Source organism: Chanodichthys erythropterus, chromosome 4, assembly GCF_024489055.1.
Source record: "Chanodichthys erythropterus isolate Z2021 chromosome 4, ASM2448905v1, whole genome shotgun sequence".
Lineage (NCBI taxonomy): Eukaryota > Metazoa > Chordata > Actinopteri > Cypriniformes > Xenocyprididae > Chanodichthys > Chanodichthys erythropterus.
The window spans coordinates 21,365,001-21,384,470 of record NC_090224.1 but is presented as its reverse complement, the minus strand read 5'-3'; the positions used below and the strand labels follow the sequence as shown (position 1 = coordinate 21,384,470).

General features: G+C 35.0%; 2 protein-coding genes across 2 annotated transcripts; both read left to right on the top strand.

Annotated features, from left to right (window-relative positions):
- The first annotated feature begins 8,564 nt into the window (after positions 1–8,564).
- On the top strand, positions 8,565–12,460 carry LOC137018631 (protein FAM177A1). The gene is made up of 5 exons (XM_067383320.1): positions 8,565–8,776; positions 10,219–10,347; positions 10,428–10,494; positions 10,626–10,720; positions 12,207–12,460. The coding sequence occupies exons 1-5, from the start codon at positions 8,765–8,767 to the stop codon at positions 12,378–12,380; spliced, it is 477 nt and encodes a 158-aa protein (XP_067239421.1). The 5' UTR covers positions 8,565–8,764; the 3' UTR covers positions 12,381–12,460.
- A 669-nt stretch (positions 12,461–13,129) lies between these two features.
- LOC137018630 (MADF and BESS domain-containing protein) lies at positions 13,130–16,063 on the top strand. The gene is made up of 2 exons (XM_067383319.1): positions 13,130–13,271; positions 15,501–16,063. The coding sequence occupies exons 1-2, from the start codon at positions 13,130–13,132 to the stop codon at positions 15,971–15,973; spliced, it is 615 nt and encodes a 204-aa protein (XP_067239420.1). The 3' UTR covers positions 15,974–16,063.
- Positions 16,064–19,470: the final 3,407 nt, after the last annotated feature.

Sequence of the window (19,470 nt, the reverse complement as noted above, 5' to 3'; positions counted from 1 at the left end):
ATTTCATATATATATATATATATATATATATATATATATATATATATATATATATATATATATATATATATATATATATATTTCATATATATATTTCATATATATATATATTTCATATATATATTTCATATATATATATATATATTTAATTATATATATTTCATATATATATATATATATATATATATTTCATATATATATTTCATATATATATATATATATATATATATATATATATATATATATATATATATATATATATATATATATATATATTTAATTATATATATTTCATATATATATATATATATATATATATATATATATATATATATATATATATATATATATATATATATATATATATATATATATATATATATATATATATATATATATTTCATATATATAATATATATATATATATATATATATATATATATATATATATATATATATATATGCAATTTTCTCTACATTGAAAATATATAAATATATTTGATTAAAATGTTTGATTAAATTCCTAGGTTGAAAAAAAGGAAATAAATTTATTTTGATATTAAATTATAATAGAAATATATTTAATATTATAATTTAATATCAAATATATTTATTTATTTAATTATATATATTTCATATTTTTTATATATTCCTGAAAATAATGTCTTAATGCAATTAATAGGGGTCCGAAAAACAGGCTTCATCCAACATATAATTTCTTGACTATTATTGTGAACTTCACTATACAGATTATTACCTGTAACTCACTTTTTGCACATGAAATATCTGCTGTATGATTAATATTTGTTAGTGGGAGGAGAGGACAAGCACATTTTTATTTGGGTCGTGGTATAAAAGAAATGGAACGATATTTTAATTCATGAAAACATCCCAGATCAGGGACTCGTCAACTAGGTAGCAGAACTAAACAGGCTGATGTAACGTGCCATCTGATTATAATCTCACCATCTATAATATCAGCTTTCAGTGGACGTAGTTTCCATGTGTGTATATATTTACAGTCATATTTGAATTTTCTTCTGATTTGAAACCAGTCCAAGTAATCCAAATATGGATCGTAGTGAGGGTCGTGCTGGACTGAACTCATGTCTTGATACCATCTGCTGATTTTCCCAGTGGTTTTGTGCTGGTTTGATTTGGTTTTCCTGTACGCTCAACACTGATGTTTGTCTGAATAAGTTCAACCATCTTCAAGTTAGTAAATGTGACACTGACAGGTGCTTAGAAAAACGGATACACTTTCACACTTTCACACGCGCAGGCACAGAAATGATCGCTAAGATTGTCGCAAAAACTGTATTGCGCTTGTTATTTCGTTCCCTAACTTTAATTCAGACTCGATTGAAAATTAAGGGTTCATGTACTTCTTAAGGGTAAATGATTGTCAGATATTTTGCTGTATATTTATTTAACACAATTCTGCAAAGAACAAGACATTCTTCAGCGTTGTAAAATGACACTCCAGGGTTGCATTTAGTTTTTGTAATTATTTCTTTTTCCATCTATGCAGTTGTATGGATATGTATTCATCATCGAATATACTCACAGATTATGATGTCAACCTGTAACTCACTGTCATGCATTTAATGGTTTTTCCCATTAAAATGTGTGTTAACTACACGTTGCATTGCTTGTTTTGTTTGTGCTCCAGATATGATTCATCAAATCATGCATACCTCTTTCTGTAATACCAGTTGTTACAACTTCTTAATTTAAGTCTAGGGTTAGAAGGGGTAACATTGAGATTGTGACCATTGCGCGTACGAGTGGTGATGGCTAAAGACAAGACGCTACGAAAACTGCCAATAAACGGAGTTTATTTACAATCAAGGAAAAAGAAAATAAAGGTGTGAGTTAAGGGTAATAATACAATAATGCAATACTAACAAATAACAACAACAAGAACAACAAACAAAGACAATATTTACATGAAAAAGAAACAAAAGTAATAAACCAGGGAAAAAGGACAAAAGAGAGTCGCCAAAGAAAAGAAAAGAACAAAACCAAAAAGGGACCCAAGCTAACTCAGGTTCAAAACTAACCTAACTCAAGAAAAGAAAAACAAGAAAGCAAGTCTTCAGCGCGTCAAACGCCATAACTTACCTACACTTTCTACCCAAACAAAACATACAAATGTGGCGCTCATTCCTAACTGGTGTATCTATACATTGAAGTCACTAAGTGTTGCACATGTACGTCACGTGACATACTACCTTGTCCGTTCCCAAAGATCAGGAGCAACACAGTCGAAATAATACTTAAAGAAAAAAACAAGTTAAAGAACAAATCAAAGAAAACAGTGACAGCTCAAAACTGTTCAACGTAAGAATGACATCGTACCGAAGGAACTTAACAAGCAGATCTAACAAGCACAAACAGAAAACAAAGAGCAAAGAGCAAAGCGAACTATCCTCGCGTCCAACAAGCCGCTCTTTTAAACTCTGGCGCCGGTCCAGGATTGGCAGCGGGTAGCATGACGTCACGTGGGCTGATGATGATTGGCAGCCTCCCGAACCAATAACCGTCTCTTGTAGGCGTGCCTAGGAAAAGAGGAGGGAAGAAAGAAAAACACAGAGGCACGAACTACCAGGACGTAACACTCCCACCCTTAAGAACAAACTAGTTTGTTTTCAAAGTAGGGAAAAAAACTCAAGCTCTCGAAAGAGCATCAGCAAGGACATTTTCAACACCTTTCTTGTGTTTAATAACCAAGTTGTAATTCTGGACTGCTAGAGCCCAGCGCATCAACCTTTGATTTTGGTTATACATCCGAGATAAAAACACAAGAGGATTATGATCCGTAAACACTGTGACAGGAAGATTACTAGAGCCAAGGTAAACTTCAAAATGCTGTAAAGCGAGCAGCAAGGCCAGTGCTTCCTTTTCGATAGTGGAATAGTGAAGCTGATGCTTGTTAAACTTACGAGAATAGTAACTGACAGGATGATCTACACCATTTTTATCCTCCTGCAGGAGAACAGCTCCAGCGCCAACTGCGCTTGCGTCCACTTCAAGTTTAAAATCCCGTGTACAGTCAGGTGCAATAAGAACAGGTGCATTACATAAAAGCATTTTCACAGAGTCAAAAGCATGCTGACATTCTAATGACCACTTAAAAAGCTTAGTTGGACTGATTAATGCAGTGAGGGGACTAACAACAGTCGAGAAATTTTTACAGAAACTGCGGTAGTACCCAGCCATACCCAAAAACCTCCGTAGCTCTCGTCGGGTGGTAGGGACTGGAAACTCCGCAATTGCTGCAACCTTGGCCTCCACCGGCCGTACTTGACCTTGACCAACCTGTTTACCAAGGTAAGTGACGGTCGCTCGGCCAAACTCACATTTTGCTAAGTTAAGTGTCAAATTAGCTTTATCAAGACGCTCAAACACGGTTCTCAACAAGCACATATGTTCTTTCCAATCCATCGAATAGATGACCAAATCATCAAGATATGCATTGCAATTTGGTACATCAGCTAAAACAACATTTACCAAACGCTGAAATGTTGCCGGTGCGTTTCTGAGCCCGAAAGCCATCGCAGTATACTGAAGAAAATTATCTGGTGTTACAAACGCAGAGATATCTGACGCTTGTGATGTAAGTGGAACTTGCCAGTATCCCTTCAACATATCTAGTTTACTGACGAAACGGGCGGAACCGATGTTATCGACACAGTCTTCCATGCGCGGTAATGGGTAGCTGTCTGGCACAGTCACAGCATTTACCTTGCGGTAATCAGTGCAGAATCTAAAAGTACCATCAGGTTTCGGCACGAGCAAACATGGAGAACTCCAGGGACTGCAACTAGGTTTGGCGAAACCATTCTCCAACAAATAACTAACCTCCTGACGCATAACAGACCTTTTGACTGTATTAACACGATACGCATGCTGCTTAATAGGGCGAGCACCATCCACAACAATATCGTGCTGTAAAACATTCGTTTGTCTTGGTACATCGCTAAACAGAGATTTAAAATCAGAGATTAGGTTACCAATATCAGATTTTTGAGCAAAGGTTAAATGAACAAGACATGAAGAGAGATCTTGTAATATCTCAGAGTTTGCTAACCGTACACACTGATGAGGGGCATTACGGAACACGACACCATCCTCGTCAGCACCCGAGACATCAAGAGTGGGCGTCAGCTCCACAGCTATCGCGACGGAAGAGACAGCGGGCCCAGCAGTCTGTTCCGGAGCTTCAGATTTCTCTCTGGCATGGTAAGCCTTTAACATGTTTATATGACACACTCTTGTTTGACGTCTCCTATCAGGGGTGGAAAGCATATAGTCAGTCTCACTCATTTTCTTTTTAACAACATACGGACCAAAGAAACGAGCAGACAAAGCTGATCCAGGAACAGGTAAAAGAACGAGCACCTCATCACCAGGCACAAAAGATCGCGCAATTGCTTTTCGATCGAACTTGCGCTTCATGTTTTTTTGAACATTAGCTAGAGATTCCTCAGCTAGCGACCAAGCAGTATGTAAGCGATCTCGGAAAGTACTAACATAATCTAACACATTAGTACACGGACTCGAATCAGTCATTAAAATCTTTTCCTTAAGAACTTTTAAAGGTCCCCTTACCTGATGTCCAAAAACAAGTTCAGCTGGACTAAAACCAAGAGACTCTTGTACCGTCTCTCTGGCTGCGAACAAAACCAAAGGTACTCCCTCATCCCAATCTCGGGCAGTATCCATACAATATTTCCTAAGCATAGACTTAAGTGTTTGGTGAAAGCGTTCAAGTGCCCCCTGACTTTGTGGTCGATAAGCACTTGACACACGGTGAGAAATCGCCAAAGTCTCCAGAACTTGGTTAAAAAGCCTTGATAAAAAATTTGTGCCCTGATCAGTCTGCACTATTTTAGGGAGTCCGAAAGTAGAGAAAAATTTCACCAACGCTTTGATGATAACAGGCGCGGTGATTTTCCTTAACGGAATTGCCTCTGGAAATCTAGTGGCTACGCACATTATGGTTAACAGAAACTGGTTACCAGATTTAGTTTTAGGTAGAGGTCCAACACAGTCTACGATTACATGCTCGAAGGGTTCCCCAATAGCTGGAATAGGAGACAGAGGAGCAGGTGGAATCACCTGATTTGGCTTCCCAACGATCTGACAGGTATGACACGTACGGCAGTACTGAACAACATCTTTTTTTAAACATGGCCAAAAGAAGTGTTGTAATATCCTATTGTAAGTTTTTGTAACTCCGAAATGTCCTGCGAACTGATGATCATGCGCTAAGCATAAAACATGCTGACGATACAAAGATGGGACAACAACTTGATGTACAACATCCCAATCCGAATCCCTAGTTTTGGAACACCACTTTCTCATCAATAAATCATTGTCAACAAAATATGCAACTTTCTTATCCTTAGCCACATCAAGAGGTACAACAGAATTAAAAGACGTAACGAGAGATTTGTCCTCTTTCTGTGCAGCACTTATTCTCTCTCTGGACACAGATAGTTTTAATGTATCTACATCAGACACAGTTGTACTAACTTTATTTGACTGCTTTTGTGTATCGACAGCAGCATCCAGTGATTCATCACCAGCAAGAAGAGGACGGAAGAACGACTCAGACAAGTCAACTAGATTTCCCTCTTTGCGCGACTGTGAGCGAGTAACAGCGCATGCGGGAAAAACGCCAGGATAAGTACTAGATACCTTTTCCGACCGACAAAACATATCTGGTTTGTCAACAACCTCTAAAACAGGCATTATTTTTCCTCCGGCCAGGTCATTGCCAAGGATAAAATCAACACCCTGTACAGGAAGTGAAGGACGTACGGCCACTTTCACAAATCCCGTACATAACTCACTCTGCAGATGCACGCGATGCAAAGGAGCCGTTACGCAATTCATTTCAATGCCTTGTATAATGACGCTTGAACCACAGAACGTATCATCAGACAACGGCAACGTATCTGCTACAATAAATGATTGCATTGCACCTGTGTCTCTGAGCATCCTTATTTCTCTCTGATCCTCACAACTGCCAGTTAAGGAAACTAACCCTTTTAGAATAAAAGGTCGGTAACTGTCATCAATTCTACTCTCATCAGGCAATGAAACAATCGGCTTAACAGTTTTAACAAATCCTACACTCTTAGGCTGGGACTGTTTGCGTTTTAAAACCAAACAATCTGCAATCACATGTCCACGTTTGTGACAATAAAAACATTCACGATCCTCCTTAAGAGGTGGGGTGGACTTAGAACGTGCAGCCGAATTTTGAGAAAGAACAAACTGTGACTTTTCCGGACGTGCAGCAGGGAAGACACTTTTATGTGTTAAGACAAACTCATCAGCTAATACTGCTGCATGCGACAACGAAGTTACTTTCTGTTCGTTAAGATAAATCACAACACGCTCGGGCAAGCCATTTTTAAAATCTTCAAGCAATACAAGCTCTCTTAACTCGTTAAAATCACTTACCTTACTAGCTGTGCACCACTTATCAAACAAGAGCCCTTTCTCCCTTGCAAATTCCACGAAAGTCTGGACAGAACTTTTCCTGTGTCCTCTATACTTTTGTCTATAAGCCTCAGGAACTAACTCATAAGCACGAAGAATAGCACACTTCATAGAATCATAGTTTAGACTCTCGTCTAGAGACAACGTAGAGCATACCTCCTGAGCTTTACCTATCAACTTGCACTGCACTAATAGAGACCAGGCCTCTTTAGGCCAACGAAGAGAAATAGCAATGCGCTCAAACGCACTGAAATAGGAGTCTACTTCAGATTCTCGAAATTGTGGTACTAATACAATGTGCTTACCTATGTCAAATGTAACTTGCGATGGATCAGTCTGCGGAGAAACATCAGAAAACTGACCTGGATCCGACTGCGCGGCTGACCCGTTAGCACCCTTCATTGCCTCTAGATCCAGCTGTCGCAGCTTCACCTGCTTGTCAGCCTCAATCTCGAGCCTGCGTATCTCCAACCGCAGATTTAGCTCGGCCTGACGGGCATCGGCTTTCTCTTGTGCCTCATATTGCAAACGAGCCAAGCGGACTTTCAGTCGCGCCCGGTCTGTTGAATCAACAGAACTGGGAGAAAATGGATCAAACGGTGGCAAGCTGGCCTTAGCATCGGCAATCCCCTCCGCCTCGGCGTCAGCTCTACCACTCCGCTTATCCGCATCATCCACAAGGCTGAGATTTGCCACAGCAACATCGCCCACACGTACACTCCCGCTAGACTCACCATCCATAGGATTTGACATAGGAAGAACATTTAACTCCCGAAGGCACTGCAACAATTTACTTTTTATGTCTCTCTTAAGACCTTGTTTGCTAATAGTAATCTTATAGTGGTCAGCTACCAGCAATAAATCTTGCTTCCTGCACAAATTAATCTGCTCTAACGAAGGTTTAATAACAAAATTCTGCAAATTAAACGCTTCCATAACGCACAATAAGCAAATAAGCAAATGACACTTCAATACCTCCCGCATGGGTACAACGCCAGAACTTCCAAAACTTACTTCTTGTCAATCGCAACCAACACACACGCACGCACCAATGATCACAACTATAAAGTTATTCGGGACTGAATCATATCAGTAAATACTATCCCGGACGAGCCCCCATTAAATGTTACAACTTCTTAATTTAAGTCTAGGGTTAGAAGGGGTAACATTGAGATTGTGACCATTGCGCGTACGAGTGGTGATGGCTAAAGACAAGACGCTACGAAAACTGCCAATAAACGGAGTTTATTTACAATCAAGGAAAAAGAAAATAAAGGTGTGAGTTAAGGGTAATAATACAATAATGCAATACTAACAAATAACAACAACAAGAAAAACAAACAAAGACAATATTTACATGAAAAAGAAACAAAAGTAATAAACCAGGGAAAAAGGACAAAAGAGAGTCGCCAAAGAAAAGAAAAGAACAAAACCAAAAAGGGACCCAAGCTAACTCAGGTTCAAAACTAACCTAACTCAAGAAAAGAAAAACAAGAAAGCAAGTCTTCAGCGCGTCAAACGCCATAACTTACCTACACTTTCTACCCAAACAAAACATACAAATGTGGCGCTCATTCCTAACTGGTGTATCTATACATTGAAGTCACTAAGTGTTGCACATGTACGTCACGTGACATACTACCTTGTCCGTTCCCAAAGATCAGGAGCAACACAGTCGAAATAATACTTAAAGAAAAAAACAAGTTAAAGAACAAATCAAAGAAAACAGTGACAGCTCAAAACTGTTCAACGTAAGAATGACATCGTACCGAAGGAACTTAACAAGCAGATCTAACAAGCACAAAAACAGAAAACAAAGAGCAAAGAGCAAAGCGAACTATCCTCGCGTCCAACAAGCCGCTCTTTTAAACTCTGGCGCCGGTCCAGGATTGGCAGCGGGTAGCATGACGTCACGTGGGCTGATGATGATTGGCAGCCTCCCGAACCAATAACCGTCTCTTGTAGGCGTGCCTAGGAAAAGAGGAGGGAAGAAAGAAAAACACAGAGGCACGAACTACCAGGACGTAACACCAGTATATCAACATTTATGAACTACAGATGTCTACGTCAGCAAACATGTGCTTCGTCTGTCCTGGAACTTAGTTAGACAACATCCGTGAACACGAAACTTACTTCCTCCTGTGATGGTGAAGGAAACTTTCTGCCGACTGATGCTTTAAGAAAAATCACTATTTGAGGATTTTTGTTTATTTTTTTGTACGCAAGAAGGTTCTGGTAAAGTCCCAGCATGCATGCAGTCGTAAGTGTGATTTCTCTCAGTTACATTAAATCATTAGATCAGCCGTCTTCTCTCAAGAGCAGCAGGTCTGTATTGTTCTAGTTTTAGCTAACTTTTAACCAGGCCTTTATTTAATGTACTTGCGCTTATTGCAGCACCTGCCCTTGGTAAACACACCTTCACACTGCACTCAAAAATAGGCTTAAGATTTGCACTACTGTTCAAAGGTTTTGATTTGTTAATATTTCTTCTGCTCACCAAAGCTGCATTTATTTGATCAAAAATACAGTAAAAATTGTGAAATATTTTTACAATGTAAATCAGCTGTTTCTATGTGAATATATTTTAAAATGTAATTTATTTCTGTGATCAAACCTGAATTTTCAGCATCATTACTCCAGTCTTCAGTGTCACATGATCCTTCGGAAATCATTCTGATATGATGATTTGCTGCTCAAAAAACATTTATGATTGTTATATTTTGGTGGAAACCGGGATACGTTTTATTTTTCAGGATTTTTTGATGCATAGAAAGTTCAAAAAACCATCATTTATTTGAAATAGAATATTTTTATAACATTTTAAAAGTCTTTATTGCCATTTTTGATCAATTTAATGAATCTTCTTCTGATTAAAAGTATTAATTTCTTAATAAAAAAAAAAAAAAGAATTACTGACCCCAAACTTGCATATAAAATTTCCATTCATTTGGATTACACAGTTTTGATATAAACTAATAAACTTGTTTCAAATGCAATATTCAGTCTCATACTTTTCAACTAGTTAAATATTGCTTCACTAGCCATATTTTTTTAACTGAAATTTAATTGCTTTCATAATGAACAGATATGCAATTTGAATATATGCATTTTAAAAATATGATTATTTGTGTAAGATCAAACAAATGCATATATTTAGTGATGAAATGTTGCCTTGTGCTTGTTTCATTTATGTATGACTGGCAGTTATGCATCACATTAAATGTATTAGTTTATGTTAAAACGGTCTAAATTAATATGCTATTCAAATACATAAATCTTAAATTTAGGCCTAAATATTTTATAGTGTAAAGGAGTGAACAAAACAATGCTTAAATGCACTTGTGATGTTACTTATTAAATATTTGAAAAAGAAAAGATGAAGAAAAATTCTGCTTTAGTTTATAAATTAAAAGTCATCATGAAACAGAAGTTGCCCTAGTCTTTTCTTTCCTATTGTGTGAGGTACTGCTTCACAAACAAGAACAAATGTTGGGCGGGGCTTGATGTTGTCTGTGGGAAATTGATTGGTTGTGGTTGGTGCATCTCATGTGAGTGACAGGTTGCCCCGCCCTCATCATCAGAGAAGAGATTCTGGTTCAAGATTACGAGGAACATGAATTTAAAATAAAATAATAATGTGCACAGAAAAATAATTTATTATAAATACTGCAATATTCCATAAAAAACAATGGTGATGTGCAGGAGCCGAGGGGAGACGTCAAACCCCGACAGGTGATTCATTTCTCTAGTGGAGAGATTCTGACAGAGGATGACAGTGAGGAAGAGGAGGAACAACATCAGCTTCATCAAGCGCCCAGTGCTTCTGACCAGGTCAGACTCAAAAAGACTTTTTCTAAAATCTATGTCAGGTATGAAAATAATATAAGCTTGTTTCATATTTTTCCTTTTAGAAAAACTGGACATGGAGGGATTATTCTCGGTTTTGGGGAACGCAGATTTTCAGAACGTCTTTGAGATGTAAGAATAACCTAAAAAGCACTTTTATTTCAAAGATCACTGTGTATTTTTTCAAGAAAGATTAAGACAATAAGTAAAGTAATTAAGCTTTACAACACATGCCAATATTAAATCACTTCATTTCTTTATAGTTTGTGATTTTCTTGGAGAGAAAATGGCTGGTTTACTGGGACTGAATGCTGCCAAATATCAGTATGCTGTTGACCAGTATCACAGAGAACATAAGGTAGTTAACATGAGGGTCAATAATCTGACGGGACATTTTTTTGTCCAAAATCTTTAATAATAAAAAAGATATGACATCCAAGGAAGTACAACTAGATCTCTTTTATAGAATCCAAAAGGTTTTAATTATATTTTGCGACATATAAAGGTATTTTAAAGTTTTTGAAGTGTCAAAAGGTAATTCGTTTTAACCGTGCAAAGGCCAATACAGCCATTTCATTTGTGATTGAAATATCTTAAAATGTAATAAATGTATATATTTTATAACATTATATATCATCATAGTGCAAAATGGTATTTAAATTATGTGTAGAAGTCGTTGCTTTGTTATGAGAAAGAATGTCCAGAAAAATTAATTTCATTGATGTCATTCAGAGTAACCAATATAAAGGGAAGTCATGTGTTCAATATCATGTGACCACAAGGAACACATGGTCGTGAAGCACAACTGACTCTCTCTTAACTATTTAAAAACTTGTTTTCTCTTGATCATACGCATGTCCCGAAACATCAGGTCATTCGGTACAACCGCTATAAAACATAGAAAACGTTGTAATATTTTAAAATCTTGCTAAATATAAAATGTTTGATTGTCCTTTTGCTAGCTAGCTAGATATCAGCCTGTAAGCATTGTCTGAAAATATCGTCATTCGGTATAACCAAAAGTGTAATTCGGTAAACCCGAAATTTTGTTTAAACCGAATGACTTTTTTGATGACAAAAATGTCAAAAGCAGTGTTAATTGATTATAAAAACCACACAATCTCACAATTTCAGCAGAGTCTACACCACAACTATATCAAGAACAACACAGAGGAACGATTTGGTTGGAATCAGCCAATCAGAATCCATCCTGCTTTAAAAAACTCGAGCATTGAAAGCAAAGTCCCTTTAAGACACTCGGCGGCCATCTTTGAAACGCCTCTCGGGCATTCAAGTGCAGCTCCTATAACTTGGAATGGGGAAACATCAAATTCTCCAAAGCTGTTTGTCAAGCTTTCGATTAAATTTCACATTTGAAATCACCAATTAAAAAACTGTTTCATAAACTTTGTTTCTAAACGCTCAAATCATGACTAAAAACGGTATTTTTCAGGCTGGAAAAAGCGCGTCTCTTCTGCCTCATTTCGGAGGCGCGCGTCTGACTGTTTCTATAGGAACCGAAGCTTCTAACGGCCGTTGCAGTGACGCGATGACTTTACCAGTCGGCGATTGGCTCTTATTTAGAAGGCGGGACTTTTTCCGCTATATTGCGCGTTGCACTTTCTCCCATTCAAAACAATACAAGTGACGCGTCTTGTGTTATTCTATAGTCTTTGTTTAAAGCATCAGACAACAAAACCGCAGCAGCAATAAACAAAACGATATTGTATGCTGGTCTGGGATGCTAATAATATAGTTAAACATTATCGTTAATGTTTAACATTATCTAAAAAACTATTTTGAAAATGTACAAATGGATAACTTTGAGTGTTTTGTTTGTGCAGAATGAAACGGAAGGAGAGGTTTTGTCTTCAAGCACCAGCGTGAATGAGGAGAGCATTAATCTGTCAAAAATAGTGAGCAAACAGTATGGAGCCACACATGTAGAGCAACAAACCCTGAAAGAAACACTACAATATAAAGGAGAGCAGAATGAAGGATACACTTCTAATGAATAATGGATCTAGAAGATCTAAAAGAACGTGAATTTTAAAATTGTTGTTTCCTGTTTAATTTATGACCATTAAACTAAATATGAAAGGCATTCACTTGGTTGCTTCATGTTGGTTCCTTCATTTTCAAACATAAAATATTGTTGTTTTAGTTTTAAATTAGCCTAGTACACTTTTTTAAATTTGAAGCTGCTTATGCATACTACATTTCCCAGCTTGCGCTTCGGTGACGCTGCCTGTGACTGAGTGCGCATGCGTGAGGCCCCTCGGGATAGATAGAGAGGCTAGAATGGCAACATAAAATATGTATCTAACATTTTTATTTCTGATTTGTCAGGTACGATGTGTCCAAATGGTTATTCTGTCATTTTAATTTAATTTTAAATTAAACGTTCACCGACGCAGACGTTGATGAGTCATTGTCACGTGGTACGTGTTACTTTTCTCAGCGCTGCTTATGATGAAGCAATCACAGACGTTTGTGATTATTAGATAAGAATTATTTAACAAAATTGTATAGGGAAGCCGCTAAGTCAGATTTCTTATTTGTCAAGCACGCCGCAATTCTTATAAACAGTAGATTAAAAAGATTATACATATTTTTGCTCAAGTTTTTGTAATAAGACAAAAACAGTGCTGAAATTTGAATAGAACCCAATGAGAATGAGGGATCTTGGGCCACCGAGCGCCCTCTGGAGGAATAATCGTTCATTCCTCATAAGACACAGTTATTAGCTAATAACATTTGCCGCCCAATGCTAACAACAATGGAGGAGAGGTTAATAGCAGCGGTGTCCGACTATCCCGAGTTATACAATTCTACAATAAATTCATATAAAGACGCTGCTAGAAAAGCCAAAGCATGGAGAGCCGTGAGTCTACAAGTTGAAATACCAGGTAAGACTTGAGCTTTCTGAAGTTGTTTCTTGCTTACTAAACTGCTAGCTATCTGCTGTTAGCTTGTTGCAGAGTAGGCTAACAGGAATCCAGATTTAAAGATATAATTAATATCTCATTGATGCTGTTTTCATCACCATATAACTAACAGAGCGTGTTTTTGAGCTGCAAAGGCATTTGATGGGTTATTCGGATAGATTTGACACTTTATTATATGAAAATCTGAGTTGTTTTGAGTTTGGTGAGCTGCTCAGTAACTAGTGTGATTTGATTTCATCCAAAGTTTGAGTTGCAAAGCTCAAAGAGAGCATATTAAGCAGAGTTGCATCAGTCATATTTGTTTTTGTATAGTAAAATTATAACAATGTTCAAAGTTTTATATGTTTCGTGACATTTCTGTCAAATATGATGTATGTGCATGCATACTTTTTTTATATTCTGTATCATTTAGATCATAACTTACAAAAGAATGTTATTTAATATACATTTAAGTACATAATATTAAATATACATGTGCTTTGTGTATTGATTTATTGTTAATTATATTATTAGTTTAATATACATACATATGCTTTAATTACTATATGTATATATATAATTGCGAAGTTTATTTATATTATTAATTAAATATACTACTTGTGCTTAAATGACTATTATTGATTATCGTAAGGTTTGTTAATAATATATTTATTAAACCTAAATCACTATCGATTTATTGTTAATTAAATGAATACTTAAATGTACATATTCTTAAATTGCTATATTTATTTATTGTTAATTATATTATTAATTTAATATGCATGCTTTAATTGCTACTCATGTTTAATTATATTAATGAATTAAATTTACTGCTTAAATTACTATTTATTGATTATTGTAAGGTTTGTTAGTTATATTAATTAAAGCTACATATGCGTAAATAACTCGATTTATTGTAACATTTATATGTTTATTAATGAAATATACATATTCTTAAATTGATATATTTATCTGTTGTTAATTATATTATTAATTTAATATGCATGCTTTAACTGCTACTTATATATTATTGTAAAATTTTATTATATTAATGAATTAAATTTACTGCTTAAATTTCTATTTATTGATTATTGTAAGATTTATAGTTAAAATAATAATTAAATATACATGTGCTTAAATTACTGTATTTATAGTTAATTATATCATTAATTTAATATACATATGCTTTAATTGCTAGGTATAGATTATTGTAAAGTTTAATTATATTAATGAGTTTTTATTATTATACTTGTGCTTAAATGACTACTTATTGATTATTGTAAGATTTGTTGTTAATTATATTAATTAAACCTATGCGAAAATAATTATTGTAAAAAATAAATATTTAATTAATAATTATACATATGCTTAAATTACTACATATTTATTTATTGTAAATAATAGTAATTATATTATAATTAAATATGCTTGTGCTTAAAATACTACTTATTGATTGATGTCAGATTTATTGTAATTATATTAATTAAACCTATGCGTAAATCACTGATTATTGTAATTTTTGTTAAATTAACATATGCTTAACTTACTATGTACTTATTGTTAATTATGTTATTAATTTAATATGCTTTAATTACTACATACTGATTATTGTAAAGTTTAATTGTTATTAATTAAATATACTTTTGCTTAAATTACTACTTTTTACTTTGACTAATGTCAGATTTATTGTTAATTATATTAAACATACATGTGCATAAATCACTATTGATTACTGTAAAATGTATTAAATTAATAATTAAATATGCATATGCTTAAATTGCTATTTATTTTTTATTCTATTATTAAGTATGCATATGGTTCAACTACCACATATTGATTATTTTAAACATTGTTAATTACATTATTAATTAAATATACTTGTACTTACATCTTACAATAATCAATAAGTAGTAATTTGTTTAATTTATATAATAATCAATAAATGTGCATAAATCACTATTCATTATTGTAAAATTTATTGGTAATTATTAAATATCCATTTGCTTAAATCGCTACTTATTATTTTAAAATGTATTGTTAATTATATTATGTAAGTATGCATATGCTTAAACAGTAAAGTGCAAAAAAAAACAAATAAACTTGGTCTTATTCCGAGTGCCGATGATTAAAGTCGCGTCACTGTATATTTCTTGTCATTTTTATGCATCATTTGTGCATATGTTAATCAGTATTTGTTGTTTTTCCGTGCAGAAGAGGACTGTCGCAGGAGGTGGAAGAGCTTACGGGACATGTTCATCAAAGATAAACGCGCAGAGCAGCGCAGGCGAGCATCAGGGACGTCCCATCGCAGCTGGAAGTACAGTTGGCAGATGTCATTTCTCACGCCTTTCATTCAGTCCAGATCGCTGGCCGCGGACGAGCCCGAGGAGGACCGAGACGAGGAAGACAAGGAAGAGGAGAGGACAGCGGACGGAAACTCGTCGTTTGGCGTCCAGGACTTTGAAGGGGATCACGGGATGCTGGACGGATCCTCGCATTATTCTGCGTCGGGATCGCAGGGACCGGGTCGCAAGAGAAAATGGCAGATGGAGGCCAATGAGGACTTGGAGGACGAGATGTTCTTGTTTAGTTTACTGCCGTATCTGAGACGGCTGCCTTACGCTAAGAAGAGCGCAGTCAAGTTAAAAATCCACCAGCTGTTGTATGAGGCAGAGTTTAAGTGATGTTCTGTAGTTTCTTAATATTTTTCTATGTTTTATTGATATTGAAATTCTATCCACCGCATTTTTTTAACATTCATAACATATTGTATCAATGCTGGTAGATGTTTGTTTCATCAGAAATCAGTGATTAAACAGACATGTGCACTCTGACCATGATGTCTGAATACACAAATTCTTTTCAAAAAGGTGAAGCTAAAACATACGGTTCTGGTGTATTATTACACGGTCTGTACACTGGGAAAAATGGTTTAGAGATATACTGTAAATGTTGGCCCTCTAGGGGCTAAAAAACAAACAAAACTGTGTGCATTTTGCGGAAGAACGTTGTTTTGGTTGTGCTTCGGCTCTGCTTGACTGTGTGGATGAATATGGTTATCATATGCCTCATAAAACATTCACTGCTAGGCTTAAGACGTTACTGTAGCTGTAGCCATTAATAGACACAGTACTTCCTTGAAAAACAGCCCATAATAAAATGACCCCTCACAATAGATAATGCTTTTCAGTAAACTGTGTTAGAGAGCTACATATGGCAAATTATCTGTTCACTAAAATACCTTTACAACATTTCAAATCCCTGAGTTCTCGCAATCTCCAAAAAGCTAATGTTGATTCTTGTTTTATTACGAGCTCTGTCTCATTTTCTTTTTGTCAGCAGACTCTCCTCTGTTCGGTGTTTGTTTAAAACTGAGGTTTAGCGGCTCCATTTCAACCTTGTGACAAAAAACCTCTGCCACTCCCACACCACACTAACTAAACTACGTTAAGTTATCCCAGGTGGACAAAAAAGTACATTTCTATAATGTACTTAAAGTGCTATATTTTTGCGCACTAATTTAGTACTTAATATACTAAAAATTCTTATTTAGTACTTCTTAAAGTGTTAGTTCATTAATTACCCTCATGTCGTTCCACACCATAAGACCTTTGTTCATCTTCAGAACACAAATTAAGATATTTTTGTTGAAATCCGATGGCTCAGAGAGCATTCACAGCGATTAACATTTCCTCTGTCAAGATCCATTAATGTACTAAAAACATATTTAAATCAGTTCATGTGAGTACAGTGGTTCAACTTTAATATTATAAAGCGAGGAGATTTTTTTTTTGCGACCAAAATAACAAAATAATGATTTTTTTTAACAATATCTATTTCAAAACACTGCTTCATGAAGCTTCGGAGCTTTACGAATTGAATCCGTGATTCGGGTCGCGTATCAAACTGCCAAACTGTTGAAATCACATGACTCGATTCATAAAGCTGTCTCAACATAGCACAGTTGAGTACACTTAGATATTCTTATGATGATCTTAATATACTAAAAATTCTTCTTTAGTACTTCTTAAGTACAACATTAGTGTGCGAAAATAGAGCACTTATAGAAGTGTACTTTTTTTTTTTTCTTTTTTCACCTGGGATGCCACTTCCACACTATACTAACTGACCTTTGCTAATTTTTATTTAAAAAAATAAAAAATGTCTAGTTTTTATTAATTTTTATTTCAGTTTTAGTTATTTTATTACAAGTTAAACTAAATTAAAATGAGAAATGTTGCCATGGCAACTAGTTGAAATTAAAAAAGGTATTTTTTATGCTTTATTTTATTTAATTACATTTTATATTATATTAAGTAAAACATTTTTAATGGTTTTAGTTAACTATAATAACCATAGTCAAGGTTTTCAAAATTATATATATATATATATATAATAATCAACAGGAGCTTTAAAAAAAAAAAAAAAAAAAAGGGAATAAACTCAAATAATTTTTATGGTCTAATAAAATAATGCATAAAACATTCTTAGATGTATCATAATGTGATCTGAGGATAAAAATGGCATCATATATAATAAGCCTAAATATTTCAATATTCAGTGTTTCTGGTTTTTTTATCATTTATTAACAAAAAGTATAAATCACTATCATCAAAAATATAAATATCTAAAATATTAATACTAAAAGACTGATCCATGTACAGCACATTCATCAAAAACAGCAGGTCATTTGAGTTCTTCATGCTTAGAGGCAATTTGTATACTTTATGCACAGGCTTCATTTGTGGCAGCATACTAACATACTACCACTTCTACAATATACTAAGTGTGCACTGAATATATGGATAACACTACATTGGTCACAGTGTGCAATGTACCATATTATGACCCATTATTTATATCAGACTGCCAAAGGTTAACTCCAAATTTAATTAAAGTCCATAATAGTTAATTATTTCTGAGATAACTGGACACTTGCTGAATTAAACATGCAACATAGTTGCATACAAAATAGTATGCGGTGTGTATTGTATAGTATTCAACTAGTACATCAAACAAGGCCTTAGTAAATGTAGTACAAAAATGCATTAAAATACTGTGCATTCAGGGGCGGACTGGCCGTCGGGAGCACCGGGACATTTCCCGGTGGCCTGATGGTTATTCTGGCCTGCCGGCTGCCGCTGTGCTGTCGATCAGACTGACGTGTATGCAACTGCGAATTAATTGACGCACTTATGAATCTACGAATCAGGCGATCGCGGAGTGAAAATGACACCACATGACCCAACATCAGCGAAGCGCTGCATAATTGGCTATATACAGAGGCAGGCTTTATCTTGAAAAATAGTGCAAAAAATGGAGCGTAAACGCAAAGGAGGAGCAGAGAGGGAACGCATAAAAATGAGAAAAGCCCTGGCCACAGACGCAGCAAGTTGCTGCAAAATCCCAGCCATGTTCGCCGGTAAGGGAACAGGTCGGTCAGAATTACATTTACATAATATTTACCAGGGGTGGGGAAAAAAATCGATCCGTTCTGTTCTCCACACTCGGTTCGGCACGCGCTCGGACCGCTGTTCAACTTAAATCTGACGAAGCATCTGTAATATGGTTTAATATAAATAACACGTAAAACAATCAGGGTTCAGTTAATATATGTTTCTGTTGATGGATGAACATTCCGGGTTAAAAAATAGTGATGGAAACAGTGATGAAAAAAATAAAATAAAACCGTGGACAAACCATTCACTCTTGTTAAATACGAACACAGTATCAGTGCATTCTCTTAAAGTGACAGTCTTTATATTAATTGAACAGCAACAACGAAGAAATCACTCACTGCTCTTGATTAAAAAGCTTTTGTAACTTTAATAAAGAATAATCTTTAATGTATAGTCCAAAATGCAATGCTGTTTTACATTATTACTTTATTCAATTTCAGTACCTAAAAACTAATGCCAGACCTCCCTAAAAAAAAACTGAAGTCAGTTTATTTTATTTGTATCTTTAATCTATTATATTTAATTGTGCTGTTTTTTTGTAGTTAGAATATTCTAAATAATATGAGAAAATATATATATATATTTGAAAGTATAGTTTTTCCATAAATATAGCAACAACGGTACCGAAACCGTGACTCTAAAACTATGAAACAAACCAAACCGTTTGTTTTGTGTTTGTGTTGTTTTTGTTTGTGTTTCTGATACTTTTGATATACTTGAGT

Excerpts from the sequence above, each read along its gene's own strand:
- LOC137018631 (XM_067383320.1), top strand. Across the intron at positions 10,495-10,625 it reads TTTCAGAACGTCTTTGAGAT|TTTGTGATTTTCTTGGAGAG; the intron begins GTAAGAATAACC and ends ATTTCTTTATAG. Across the intron at positions 10,721-12,206 it reads AGTATCACAGAGAACATAAG|AATGAAACGGAAGGAGAGGT; the intron begins GTAGTTAACATG and ends TTGTTTGTGCAG.
- LOC137018630 (XM_067383319.1), top strand. The coding sequence starts at position 13,130 with ATGCTAACAACAATGGAGGAGAGGTTAATAGCAGCGGTGTCCGACTAT. Across the intron at positions 13,272-15,500 it reads TCTACAAGTTGAAATACCAG|AAGAGGACTGTCGCAGGAGG; the intron begins GTAAGACTTGAG and ends TTTTCCGTGCAG.